Source organism: Schistocerca americana, chromosome 7 (genome assembly GCF_021461395.2).
Source record: "Schistocerca americana isolate TAMUIC-IGC-003095 chromosome 7, iqSchAmer2.1, whole genome shotgun sequence".
Classification (NCBI taxonomy): domain Eukaryota; kingdom Metazoa; phylum Arthropoda; class Insecta; order Orthoptera; family Acrididae; genus Schistocerca; species Schistocerca americana.
Window position 1 is genome coordinate 189,544,732 of NC_060125.1, and position 15,203 is coordinate 189,559,934.

At 40.6% G+C, this 15,203-nt stretch overlaps 1 protein-coding gene across 2 annotated transcripts in view; it reads left to right on the forward strand.

The window, feature by feature from the left end:
- LOC124622118 (neuroendocrine convertase 1-like) overlaps nt 1-15,203 on the forward strand; it is a 497,126-nt gene that overhangs the window by 471,226 nt on the left and 10,697 nt on the right. For both annotated transcript variants that reach the window (XM_047147727.1, XM_047147728.1), the window contains exon 13: nt 4,788-4,922. In XM_047147727.1, coding sequence (XP_047003683.1) covers nt 4,788-4,922 — 135 coding nt within the window. The remainder of the gene's footprint in view (nt 1-4,787; nt 4,923-15,203) is intronic.

Sequence of the window (15,203 nt, forward strand, 5' to 3'; positions counted from 1 at the left end):
AAGCTATAGGGGAAGACGGGTAGAACAAAGAGGAAACAATAAGACTGGAAGACCAGGAAAGAAGAGCTCGGATTAAAAAGCGTCTAAGACAGCGATGCAGTCTTTCGCCTCTACTGTTCAATCTGTGCATCTAAGAAGCGATGACGAAAATAAAATAAAGTTTCAAGAGTAAGATTAAAATTCAGGATAAAAGAATATCAATAATAGGATTAGTTGATAACATTGTTATTTTCAATGAAGGTGTATGAGAATTTCAGGACCTGTTGAATGGAATGGACAGTTTAATTAGAACTGAATATGGATTGAGAATAAACCGAAGAAAGACGAAAGTAATGGCAAGTAGCAGAAACGAGAATAGCAAGAAACTGAACGTCAGCACTGCTGATCGCTAGCAGACGAAGTTACTGAACTCTGTTACCTTGGAAGCAAAATAAACCATGACGAACGAAGCAAGGAGGGTACAGAAAGCAGACTAACACAGAAATGAAGGCTATTCCTGGCCGAGAGAAGTCTACTAGCATCAAACATAGGCCTTAATTTGAGGAAGAAATTTCTGAGAATATACGTTTGGAGCACAGCATTGTACGGTAATGAAACATGGACAGTGGGAAAACCTAAACAGAAGAGAGCAGAAGCATTTGAGATGTGGTGCTACGTAACAATGTTGAAAATTAGGTGAACTGGTACAGAAAGGAATGAGGTGGTTTTCCGCAGAATCAGCGAAAAAAGGAACATATGGAAAACACTGACAAGAAGATGAGACTGCAGGGTAGGACATCTATTAAGACATCAGGGAATAACCTCCATGGTACCATAGGGATCTGCAAACGGTACAAATTGTAGAGGAAGACGGAAACTGGTATACTATAAATAGTTGAGGATGTACAGTACAAGTTTTGATCTGAGATGAAGAGGTTGATACGGACGAGTATGTCGCCGCATCAAACCAGTTAGGAGACATTGCCCACTCGAAGGAAAAAGAAAAGACTTATGAACTGCACTGGACGCAGGACCTCCTGTCTCGGCGGTCGGAAACTATGGAGAAATATCTGTTAATGTGGCATGTAAGTCCCCTTTAAAAAAATCGAAGATAAATTTCTAACAATAACTACGTAACCAAAACTCTTAATTCGATTAGTTTTTCCGTTTCTCACGAAACTTTTACACTCCATTACATTATTTCTACAAACAAGCAACTAATCCTACGCCGTAATACTGTGTTTTTTTACGGGATCCGAAAAAGAATATGCCGTACAAACTACACTCTAAAAGAGCAAACACACTAGCGACGGATCACAGCGATAGCGCTGCAACCGGTCGCTCGCTTCGACCCTGTCACACTGAGCTATTCCCCAAGCAATTTCATCCGGTACTACGAAATTCACTGTGCCGAGAATCTCTGCTACGGAAAACCAGCTGCTACATTTGGCAGTGGCGCCAGTTGATCTCCATATCTACAAGAATACTTGCAAAAGAAAAAATGAAGAAAAGGCAGTTGTAGTTTATTAAACTAATATCGATTCGCTTTTCTTGGGAATCGTTGGTTACTTTACAGAATACATTAGATCTTCCACTGACGGCAAGTGTGTTGCGCATATCTTTCCAGTGTGCTGATCCAATTCCTGTTTTTATTTGTTATTCATCAGTTATTTTTCATTCGTCAGTTTTATGGTTTAACTGCAAGTATATACACAATTTTTTATGCAATCTCGATGGTTCTATAGAAATGCTCCCAATCGCACCACTGCTGATCACTTTAACTCCTGTTATAACCTGTTTGAGGGAGGGTTAGATTATATGAAACGACAAGCGATTTGAGTATAGCTGCATAATAGATTTGCTCTAAACGTTTGAATTAAAATGTACACTTAATGTTACGGTACCTCATTCTGTTTAAAACATAAAAACCTTACTAGTTCGTGTAATTGTTTAATAAATAACTCAAAATCATGAGATGGAGACCAGCGTATGGTGACCACTATTAGGAGGTGCCCATAAATCCTACTTCTGCAAAGCAAGCTTCGAAACGATAAACAGTGCAAAAACGGAGCGTGTCAGTATTTTATATTTGTTTCATTTCTTAACGTAAATGGCAACTCCAGCCTCAGCATCATTCTTACAGCGGTTCGTGGTCCCTGAATAACTAAAAATTTCAACGTTAAGTTCTTTCTTGGGATGGACACAGCGAAATAAAACAAAACTGGGAAAACCACTTAATATCTAGACAGACAAGTCGCTGCCAGGATGACATATTGCCGAAGATCGCATTACATTCACCAGGTTGCCTAGGATTTCCATGCAGTCCACTCTTGCGCCCTGCTGTTAATGTACAGGGATTGAACAAAAACTTGGGAACACCGCGAGAAACCATTGCTTGGAGATAAATGCAGAGGCTAGATAAACCTGCGGGCTGCAATGTTCTGTTGATCACGAACGGGACCTGTTCTGTGTCATCAATACGTAGTAAGTGTTAACTGAGAAGACAACAGTTTTCTGTGCAGTGAGTGCATAATGTCGGAACCAAGTAAATTTGAACGTGGGCGTATTATTGGTGCTCGTTGATATATACTTCCGTAACAAAGGTAGCCGATGTGTCTGGTGTTTCGAGAGGCACGACGCTGAAGATTTATACCGCAAGCAGGGAAAATGGAAAACATGATCCGCAAGTCACAACGCGAGCAGAAGTGTATGTTGAGTGATCTCGGCGATGGCCATCGGAGAGAATTGCAACGAAAAGTAAGAGGACGACAGAGGTTTACGTCACTGCACAACTGAAGGGAGAGCTACATATGCAGGCAGTTACAAGAAGAGCAGGAATTTCATAATCACCCATCAATGATACAAATGCCCGTAACAGCAAAATGTTACGCCGAAACCATAAAAGCTGGACTAAGGAACAATGGAAGAAAGCTATTTCATCTAATTTGGTTTGTTTCACACTGGCCGAATTTACGTCCCAACTTAAACATGGCAGGGCTGCCATATAGTGATATTTTATGGACCCCAAAGCTACTCTACAAGGCCGCTTTACTGCCAAGGGTAATATGATAATTTTGGCTGATCAGGTGCATCGAGTGAGACAATGATTGTTTTTAAGTGATGATGCCGTGTTCCAAGGCGGCCCCTGTTTATACCACTCGCATCGTTCCAGAACTGGTTTTGTGAGAACTAGTATGAAATATCGCATCTCCCATCATTAGCACCAGATTTCAACATTAATCAGCTTTTGTGGTGTACTTTCGAGAGAAGTAGTCGCTATTCACCTCCATCATTGTTATCTGAATTTGCAACTATTAGGTAGGAAGGATATTGTAAGATTCCCTTGAAAAGCCTAAAAACCTGAATCCATTCAGATACAGCTGGTAGCTGTTTTCAATGGCAACTGTTATCCTACATTTTATAAGGCATGCTAATGTGTTGTTTCTGTGGTGTTCCTTTACTTTCATCCCCCTCTGTAAGCAAGTAACCCTCTCTCTCTCTCTCTCTCTCTCTCTCTCTCACACACACACACACACACACATATATATATATATATATATATATATATATATATATATATATATATATATAATCAAAATCTCAGGTCGCCGTCCTAAGAGTACGTTGCATACCACACCGCCTCTGTGTTCGGCGAAAGACTTCGGAACGTCCAACGTAATCTTCACGTGTTCTTTATTGCATTGTTATGTGCGAAACCTTGGGAGTTATGTCTGATGTAGCTAACAGTCGAGATCATCACCTGAACACAGAAAGCAACTAATCCGTCCAAATATCGTGAGAATTCAGGGCTAGTGCTTGATGGAGGTACAGAGAGCCTCAGTAGTTTAATATTCCTACTGGTGTAGTTAACAGTACTTTGCCTGCCCGTTTAACTAGAAGGCTTGCGCCTTTACACATCAGCGTGCTTATTTTAACAACTAGAAAAGGAATGTGTGTACTCATACAGGAAGCGAAAATGTGGAAAATGGAAAAGTCACTATGAACTGAACACCTCTTCGGTTAAGTTCTTCACGTTTGCACTCATCTGTCTGTTATTCGTATCAGCTCTTATTTTTGTGTTTCTATGCGTTTTTTGTATTCATTGCTAAATGGATAATTTTCGTCTAAGAACCTGTACTGCAGTCTACATTGACGATTAGTTCTCCGCGGCGCGAGTTGTGGAACGGAATTTTTAATACGCTTTCGTACCAAATCCATACAGTGAATTATTGACATTAGGAAGGAGATATGGAACAATGTACGCCTGCGCCAAATAAGAAATATTTTCTCGAAATATCTTCTTTCTAAGACCGATTGTTTAGGTTGGGTGTCGAGTTGCGAAATAGGAAAAAATACCGCACCCAGGTGCAAAACAACGAATATTTGATTCATGCACTTAGCATATCTTAGTAAAACATTTTTGACAGAGCACCTACGTTACATAATGAATGATTCCTCAACATCTCCCGTTTTTAGGACAAACACTCTCGACTGGGCGTCGAGACATCGATAAAATTAACCTGCTGAGTACCTTTAGGAGTTCAATTTTGAAAAAGTCTTTGTTCATGTAGAAAGTAATCTCTTAAAAAGGTCATATTGTTAAAGTTATTCAATATTTGTAACGATAATATTTACAAAGAGATACAAAACAAAAAAATTAACAGTAGTCTGGCGGACACAATCTGTTCTCTACAAGACAATTCGAGAATTGAAGACATTAACTGATGATTCCATATGACTACGCTACGCTCCTAATTTACTCTACTGGTTTCAAATGCAGATACTGACCCCTGTGTCTTTGTCTGCAGCAAGGTGGCTCAGCGAACAACAGCGGAGAGCTTATCTCGGCGTCGCTGATTCTGCACGGCACCAAGGATGCGCCTCAACATCTGAAGAGCGGACCCAGAGCTTACGATGATGACTACAACCACGTGCACAGAAAGGTAGGCACATGTTCTCCGGCTATGCTCGAGAGAGAGTCGAAAAGTAAACGAGGTCATTTCCTGACGCACTTCGTCCCTTATCACTTTCTCGACGGATACACATCATTCACAAACCAACAAGACTCATTCTGATATCAGCGTCTCTGTCAGGTTTTTGTTGTTGTGGTCTTCAGTGGGAAGTCTGGTCTGATGCAGCTCTCCGCCATAGCCTCCATCCATTTCAGTGTGATTACTATGTGCAAGCCTCGGTCTCCCTCCACAATTTTTAACTTCACACTTTCCTCCATTAGCAACTGACTATTCCTAGATGTCTCAAGACATGTCCTCTCAGTCAATCCCTTCTTTTAATCAGGTTGTGCAAATACTTTGCGGTTTTCCGATGACGTAATGCTAGCCAAACCCAGTAGGGTTAGTACATGGTAGTTAGCTAGAAGGCCCAACATAGCGTTCGTTCTCAGTTATTGATCTGTCATACTGATTCTGAAGACAGACCAGCGGTATCAGACAAATACAGTGTAAGCGCTCACACACTAAATTACGGCAGCAAAATAGACTGTTTCCAGCAGTTATTGTTCCCGTTCAACGAAATGAATAGACAATTCGTAGCTTCCGCGACAGTGATGAAATACACATTCAGCTGAGTGAATCCTTTAAACCATGTATAGCTGATGAACTGGAGCTCCGTCCATAAAATTTCAGAGTTACCTCAGGGTTATTTTCTTATTATTTTTGTCTAAGGGACACATGATCTTCGATTATTCGTTACAGACTAGTCCGTATCGTTTAATTTATTGTCCCTGTTTACCTTTTTATCTGTATTACACTGGAAATATCTGCACAAAAGTGAAAATGCTGACTATTTGCACTCCTATCATGCATTGGTGCTGCTGCTCGCAGTGTGATTTCAGTTTCCTCAGACTGCAGTTGTCAGTGCGAGTTGCGGTTGTGTGTGTGTGTGTGTGTGTGTGTGTGTGTGTGTGTAGTTTATTGTTGGCGATGCTTTCATTGTAAGAGTCTTTTTGTTGTGCCTATCTGCGACTCAGCGTCTCCGCTATATGGTGAGTAGCAACTTCCCTTTTCACAATATTGTTAGATTCCATCCTCGATTTTCCACTGTTTGACGATATGCACTGTATGCTTTGTTTGGAAACAAACTTACTCTCTTCACTCGGAGTACTTGCTGTTGACAACAGTAACGCCCACTTTACTCTTTCTTTCTCTCAACCCTACATTCGCTACTGATAGGTTATGTCTCGGGTTTGTTTCGCAGGCATCGTTACTAGTAGGTTAGCAGTGATACAGATAGGTTACCGATGGAGAGGTGGCTGAAACGCAACTCGTGTATGGGTCTCTACAGGAAAGATACATGCCGCCTATATGAAAGGGGAAATGAGGAGCAACTCTACAAATATCGATAGCTCTGGTGGCAAGCCAGTACTAAACAAAGCGCCGAAAGGTCTGAGGAATGCGTAGAGAGGCTCTACAAGTGAAACAAACTTGAGGACAACAGTGTAGAAAGAGAAAGTACGCGAAGATGAGAAGGGTGATATGATAACCGGGAAGAAGCTCTGAGAGGCCTAAGTGGTAAGAAGTCCCCTCAATAGAACATATTCCCTGGGAATTATAGAAAGCCTTGTGATAGCTAACCATAACAAAATTATTCCACCTGATGTGCGACGTATATGAGAAAGGCGAAACACCCTCAGAATTCAAGTAGAACGTTGTAACTGAAATTTCAAAGAAGGCACGTGATGACAAGTGAGAATACTGTTGGACCTTCGCTTTAAAAAATCATATTCGCAAAATACTGACACGAATTATTTACGGAAGAACTGAAAAACTGGTAGAAGCCGACCTCACAGAAGATCTTTTTGGGTTCCGAAGAAACATAGGAACACGTGAGGAAATATTGACCTTACGATTTACAATAGTATATACACTGGAGTCCAAAATTAAAGCAACAAACGGAAATTTTTCAAGACTGCTCTTATTTTGCTATAAAACAGTATAAACAGGTGATAGTAAAGTAGAAAGAATGTGAAGAATAAAGAATGTAAGCAACTGCAACATGCATAACGGCAGAAACAAATGTTCTTCGTTTTTTCAAACTTTACGGTTTTGCACACACATTTCGACAAGTGGTTCATGTGCTCAGTGTGGGGTGTTACTACATCTGGCAGCTATACAGGCCTGACAATACAGGCCTGACAACGACGGGGCATGCTGTGAATGATGTCATCAGCCTCACGTTGAGGCAACAATGCCCATTCTTCATGCAGAGCTGCTCCGGAGAGTGGTCGGTGGATGCTGACGTGATGCAAGCTGTCTCCCTAGTGCATCCCAGACATGCTCTATGAGACTGAAGTCGAGAGAGCGAGCAGGCCCCGCCATTAATGCAATATCTTCTGTATTCAAGAAAACATCAATCACCCCTGCTCTACGAGGTCGAGGATTATCGTCCATCAGTACGAAGTCTGGTCCCACAGAACCTCGTAACAACCGCGAATAAGGTCCCAAGATCTTGTCACGATAACTGACGGCAGTTAAACCTTGCCGATTTAGCCGTACTGCTTCATGAAGAGGTGTTCGAGTGGTCAACATAATCCCTGCCCACACCATTCAGGATCCTCCCCGATATCGCTCTCTTTCCACAATGTTTGGGTCCCGAAATCGTGTTCCACGTTCCCTCCATAGACGAAGCCGTCGAGAATCACTGTTCGGACTAAATTGGGGCTCGTCTATGAAAACAACATTGGCCGACCGTTTGACCGCGCAGGTGGCATGTTGATGGCTCCACTAAAGACGTTCCTTTTTGTGAAGACGCATCAGAGGTAGACATACAGGATGTCTCTGAAAGCCACTCAGCTGAAGCCTTCTAAACACCGTTTCCTCGATACAACAATTCCATGGATCTTGCGAGCTCACAAAGCAGTTGCGTGCAGCACCAAGGTGTTACTTTCGTGCTCTTACAACCAAATAACGGTCCTGTGTTTTGAAGTCACACTTTGTCGGCACTGCCCTGGTCTTTGGGATACAGTTTCGGTCTCTAAACATTCTCGACACATCTGAGAAACAGTAGAATGATCTACCTAAGCCATCGGGTCACACCCATTTGCTTTGTTTCTTTTCCTGGCCTTCCACTGCAGACAGTATGGTAGGAATCTTCTCTGTGCCATACTGCACCCTCTGTGACTACGTAGACAGTGACTGTGGATGTGCAGCTACCCGGCTGACACTACTTCATTTCATAGGTGCCCTGACGTCATCGTTGGAGCGGTTGTCCGTTGACCGGAATACCATCTTCCGTGCAGAATACTATCGTACGGACATCTGGTTGACAGTTGTATGATTACATCATCAATTAGACACAGGATGGGCAAACAGCGCTTTGTTGTTTTAAATTTGAACACGAGTGTAGATGGAAGAAAGGCAACCCTAAGTTTACAGCACTGTTGGTTTACAGAATGATTTTGACAGGTTTCACTGATCTACACTCTTAGAAAATTTGAAGATAGCAGGCATCAAACAAAGGGAGTGAAAGTTTATGTACGAATTGTACAGAAAATAGGCTGTTGCCATGGCAGTCGAAGGACATTAAAGGGAAACCGTTATGGAGAAGGAAGTGAAGCAGGGACTTAGTCCATCTCCGATGTTATTCGGTCTGCACACTGAGCAAGCAGTAAAGGAAGCCAAGGACAAATTCAGAAAGAAAATTAACGTCCAGGAAGAAGAAATAAAAGCTTTGTGGCTTGCCGATGTACGTGCAATTCTGCCAGACGCCGCAAAGGATTTGGAATAGCAGTTGAAAGATATCTGTACTGTCTAGAAAAGAGATTATAAGATTGAATATCAACCAAAGTAAAACAAGGGTAATGGAGTGTAATTGGATTAAATCGGGGGAAGGTGAGGAAATTAGATTAGGAGATGTAAAAGGAAAACAATACAGGAATTGTGTTATCTGTGCAAAAAAAAAAAAAAAAAAAAAAATACTGGTGGTGGCCTAGTAAGAAAAGAATTGTGGAAAAAGAAGAATTTGTTAACATATAATATCAATTTCACTCTTAGGAAATCTTATGTCGAGGTATTTGTCTGGACTCTAGCCTTGTAGGGAAATGAAACGTAGACGATAAGCATCCCAGACATGGAGAAGCTCTTGATATGGAGTGCTGCAGAGAAAATGATGAAGATTTAATGGCTAAATCGAATACCGAATGAGGAGGTACTGAATTCGAATAGGTGGGAGAACTTGACGAAAAGAATGTATCAGATGACAGGACAGCACCTGCATATAAAGGAATTGTCAACGTTGTTGTGGTGGCAAGTCTGTGTGTGTGTGTGTGTGTGTGTGTGTGTGTCTGTGTGTGTGTGTGTGTGTATGTGTGTATCTGTGTGTCTGTGTGGCGGGGGGGGGGGGGGGGGGAGAGGGGGGGAGGTTAAAACTGTAGATGGGACATTATCTAGCGTCGGCGCCCTCTAATAAATATTTTTGTTAAGCTCAACCACTTTGGGAGTGAAGTCAGTATGCAGTTTTTTGCACACGGAATGCCTCCGATTTCGCAACTCAGCCCAAAAATCATTGGTCCTAGAAACACAAAATTTAAAGAAAATATTCGTTATGTAGAGTAGGCACACACCAAGAAAGTATTCGGTCAAATCTCAATAATTCAGTGGGTCAATGTTGTATGAAACTTTTTTAAAACTGCCTTTCAAACGTCTCGACTCTGAGAGCTAATCGTCACTTTGGTTTACATTGTACTCGTTAGATAAACGTTATTTACTTCTTAGCGAACGTAAACCACACGTAGAAACAGGACAGGAAAATCTGATACTGATTAAGAGACAGGTGGATTGAAACTTGAAATACTTAACTGATGGGGTGTTCAGTAGATGGCCAGTTTTCTTTTTTTACCACCTGTGCTTCTTGTGTATTTCCCGTCCATGAATTATGCACAAGCCGACTTCACCCCAGTGCCCATTCCCATAAAAAACGGCGATACGCTAAGGTCCTTGAATTGCGAAGCAAGGGCAGCTAGTAATCAATATTTGCGTTATTGGTCCAATCTGTATGACAGACACTTCTGTTCTGAAACGCTTAACGCGGACCGCGGTGTCATCACGTTGAATAATCGCCCTTTATTTTTTAAGGGATGAGAGTGGTCACACAGCCGGAGTGAACGCCGACCGTTACGCTAACGATTTGGCAAATTTTTTCCTGTCAGGATCTGAAATGTATTACCCTGATTAAAATCTCCTACGACCACGTCTTTTCCAGGATGTATGTGCGAATGTCCGCTCTGATTTAAAACCGAGGACACTACGTACGTCGGATTCAAATGGTGAAAGTGAAGTAGAGTACTTATTTCCCTGAGTAATATGTGTCTGATCATAAATTTTTAACTGGAATAACCTTTAAACCACTCGCAGTTGGTGCTTAATCGTCCTTCCAATCAACCTTGTATCGTTAGTGTCATAGTATCGGCATGTAATTGTTACTGAAGACAGAAATACAGAAGTCCACTTAAATTCGCTCCGTAGAGAGTTTAATGAGACAGTTCCACATTTAGAAAATGAGTATTACATCTCTCCTGTCAACCCATTAAAAGCCATACGGCTACACCATTTAACATACGATATCAAGAAAGAGGACCGATAAAGTAATCCGCACCACTGAGTTTTCTGCTTCAGGATTTTCTGTTTATGGTGTAATATTTTTAATGTGCTCAAAGCAGACCATCAGCGGAAAATTTCTTCTTACAGTCTAGAGATAGTTAAAACAAGTTGATGGTGAGTCTTTTCAAAAGGAGTGTTCAGATACTCAATGGCAGGACATAAGTAGTGAGCCAAAATTAGACCGTGGAGTCCCCAGACTTACTGCATTGTATCCCAGACATGCCCTTAAACGTTGCATCAGAGTAGAGGGAGCTCTTGCTCCATGTCCGATTGCATAATTGCGATAGATAACGGATATATGTGATTCTGCACATACAACATTCAAGTGAAATCCAACCCCAGAACTATATGAGGTACATAGGAAGATGCGAAACAAATCGAACCAAAACGTACGTTACGCCAAAATGAGGCATGCTCGCTTCACTGTCAAACCTTTTAGCACTATGCAAAAAACTGCGCAACATCTGATATGCTGATCTGGTATTGTTTTCCAAGCCGCTGCAGACGAATTAAGTGAATCTTCCTCAACAGCAGTAAGTTCTCAGATTTCAATAAATTATCAGCTACAAGATAGATCCTCCTCGACAGACGCGTTTTTCTTAAAGCATATTTGTACAGACATAATACCGGATGCAATCATTAGAAGCTCTGAGGAAGTAGGTAATAATAGAATGGGCACAGGTACGATTGAAAAGATTAAGATATTACCATCCGAGCTCTCTCTTTCGTTAGTATTATACATCCTACTGAGAAGAGGAAAAACTTAATTCAACCAGCATCCAAAATCACCATGCATCTCTAGATCGATCAGCACATTACCTGCAGTATCTAAAGCCGTACAGTACATTATTCACGAACATCTGATAGATCAACTAAAAACTTAAAACACTCACAATTAACATCAATCATATTTCAGGAAAAAACCATAGCATAGCACCTATCTTAAAGAGACTAACTACATCAAACACGCTCTGAACAGTCGTTAAGTGACCATATTAACAGTGATGTCAGCAAGGCTTTTGATTCCGTTTATTTCGATATACTACTTATTTAAATGAAGCAGCTGAACTTCTCAAACAGTACAATACTGCGATTCGACAGCTACCTCCAAACCAGACACCGAGTCCTCTGTGGGTCAGGAGCCATCGTGAAAAAAAAAGAAAAAAAAGAAAAAAAAAGTGCTCTCTGGATTCCTCAGGGTTTCGTCCTTGGTCCTTTGTTTTCCTTGTTCTATTATCAACGGTATTTCTTCTACACCTCACGCTTGAGACTATCATGTACATGCTGACGGTATCTAGTTCTATATATGTGAAAGCCCTAAGAACATTGTTGGTTCCAAATCATCTATGAATAACTATCTTTCTTCAGCAGCATGTTGAGTCCTGGATTTTAAACTAAACCATAAGAAGTCGCAGGTCATTATCTCATCTCACCGAAGGAAAATCTGCGGACATTTTCTTAGCTGTACCCAGATACTACTTCATCAAAAAGATCATGGACATAATTTTGGAAGAGCATCGTAATTGGGGTGGGCAGACATACAAACAGTTGTAGCTTTCAGGGTATTTCTAACCTGCCTACATACAGTCCAAAAATTTAGAAACTTGAAATTCAATAACAATAAGTCTTGTCTTTAGTCCCACCGAAGTATTACTACTGTGATGTACTTGAAAACGGCGGACAAATGGTGAAAACTGTAGACGACTCGAGCTAGCGATGAACCCATGCTTAAAATACGTCTGAAACATTTGGTTGTTTGATCACATCAATACTTTCCTTACTCAGAGATGCACAGTGTGATCGGATACACGGCAAGATTTTCACATGCACTCTTTACTTCATCGGTTGATATGTGGTGTTCACAATACCTCCCCTCACATATGTCACCATTCCGCAACTGTAATACCCAACTGGATATGTTCAGAATCTTGACTGTATCTTTCCAGGACACTAAATTTTTCTCCATCTCTTTCACCATTTTACCCAAACGCGTATATAACAAATTATTCTGCAACTTGCATCTTATCCAAACCCACTTGGCATTCTAGAGGAGGTAGAGGCTTTATCTCTTCTCATCGGCGTAGCTCCGCTCTCTATGCTTTAGTCGTCCCACTTTATTTCCATTATCTTCCTTCCATCTCATCTGCTAATCTTGCAAAATTAGTAAATGTAAAAGTACAGTATTCAAATTACGAAACATGGTGTGCGTAATATAATGTCTCTTTAATGTTTATTTCACTCAGTATTTGATTATAAGCAATATTTATAGTTACATGTCCATGAGCTACGATGAATGAATTCTTGGGTGAGCCTACCGTTGAGCAAACAGCATAAAGCTAACCATGAGAGAAACATGGAGGTGCCAAATCCACCCACTTGGATACTCTCTACGAAATTTATTTAGTTAGTAGCACAGAATCAATAAATTTATAGGTCTTGCATGCAGAAGGTGGCAGTTTTCACACATCTCCTGAACTACGATAGGTGATTGTTATCACAATAGCGATTGTTGCCTAACACTAAGAGATATGTGTACCAAGTTTGGCTGAAATCGATCCAGCAGTTTAGGAGGAGAGGGGGAACATACACACCACACACACACACACACACACACATCAGCTCTATAGAACGCATTAAAAAAATGAGGACACATTCTTCTGTTGCTATACATGGATACAGCATGCAGTAAACACGTGGTATTGTTGCTCCTGGAAACTACGGGTAGATGTACTGCATACATGAATTCTAATGAAACGTATGTGCATTGATAAGTTTGTGAAATTCTTTTACATTGTAATTTTATCATTGTACACGCCAGCGTAATAGGATCTTATTATTCTACAGGGGAAATGGCAGACATGATTTTATGGCAAGTGGAGCGAACTCGAGCCATTTCCCGTGTAGAATAATGGACTTCCATTACGCTGCTAATGTTATCAAATATTGACTGCATGCTATATCCACGGACAATAATAGAGGAATGTTTTCCGATTTGTCTGCTGAATTCCATCCTTGCATTAGAAGAAAAGTGTTCCACAACAACAAAGATGAATAAGTGCTCATAGCTCTTGAGTTGTGCAGTTTAGAGCACATATGAACTCGAAATTTTTGTCTTGATTTGATCCATACTACCACATCTCAAAACACAGAATACTTCTTTTAAGAGACTGTATATTTCTCACGTAACATACAAATTATAATGTTTGGTTTGTATAAGAGTGTAGCTAAACGCACTAACCTTGGCAGCTGAAATAAATGCAAATAACGAAATAAATAAAAGATGTGTAGTAGACATTATTTCCTCATCACCTCATAGCAAAGAAATGCTGTCAGCTGTAGCCAACCATGGCAGTAGACTTGGCAGCTTCAGAAATCGTTGTTTGGATCGTTTATTTATCCTTCATCGATGACAAGTGAAAATTGGTCGGCTTCAGAGATGTATCTTAGTCAGTTGAATACCTCATCAACAGCAGCAGATACGATTCTAAAATTTGTGAAAGGGTGCGCTGCTTTAATACGCAGAACTAAGCGGACTGCTGAAATTGGGGTGGCATATGATAACTCTTGGGATGAAATTATTAGCTTGGCAGTTTTAATGACCCAGTTACCATATACAGTCTCTGCAGACCCAAACGTAAACATAGGGGTGACGTACCTAAACTTCTCGATTAGAGTATCAACCAAGATTGACTAGACTTACTACTCCATGATAACCTAACACGAAGCGTTCCTCGATTTTAAGGAAAAAGGTCAACCGAGCAAACACAGAGGAGAGTAAGAACAGTAGCAGGTAAGGAAAAGTTTTGAGAAATGAGTACTGCAACACTCGCGTAACTATATGTAACAGCACATCACTAGTTTGTTTACGGAATGTGTTAAGAATATTGATACTGATTATAATGATGATGTATACAGCCACAAACCCTGCACCGTCTTACACACTTCATATTTTTGTGTACTGAGCTGCACCAGAACAGTGTAACTATATTTTAGTTAATTGGTTATATGTTGAATACATAATTTGAACGGTACTTTTATCGAAATGATGTGAATAGAGTGTAAAGTACTGGCTTGTGCGAGTTGTTTTAACACCAGGGGAAATGATTTTACGTTAGATTTAAAGCATGCTATGTGAACAGTTAGTCATTTGATGTTACTGAGATAAGCGATAAAAAATATTTGTTTCTGCATATTGAATTCCCTTCTGAGTCACCGACAGTTTTAATAATGAATAATAAAAGTAATTTTACGCCTCTAGTATATTATACATGGACATTACTATTCTTCAGAAGGTGTAACGTATTTCTTATAACGAATTTCGTTAGCGAATATAATGGTATGTACTGTGATGGTGTATTTAAAATGGACAATCGGCAAGAAAATCGGCAGAATATTTCAGGATGGTGATTAGTCTGTTTGCAAGAATAGCAATTATACGAAGATCAAAAGTAGCTCAACTTAATTCTTTGAGCAGCAGAGTGAGATGTTCCTCCCAGTTGAAGTTTTCACGATATGTGCACCCAAAAATTTCGAGCGTTCTAGCCTGTATAGTAACTCCTGCTCATGTGCTACATCAGGTGTTGGTATGACTATTGTATAGAACTGAACACT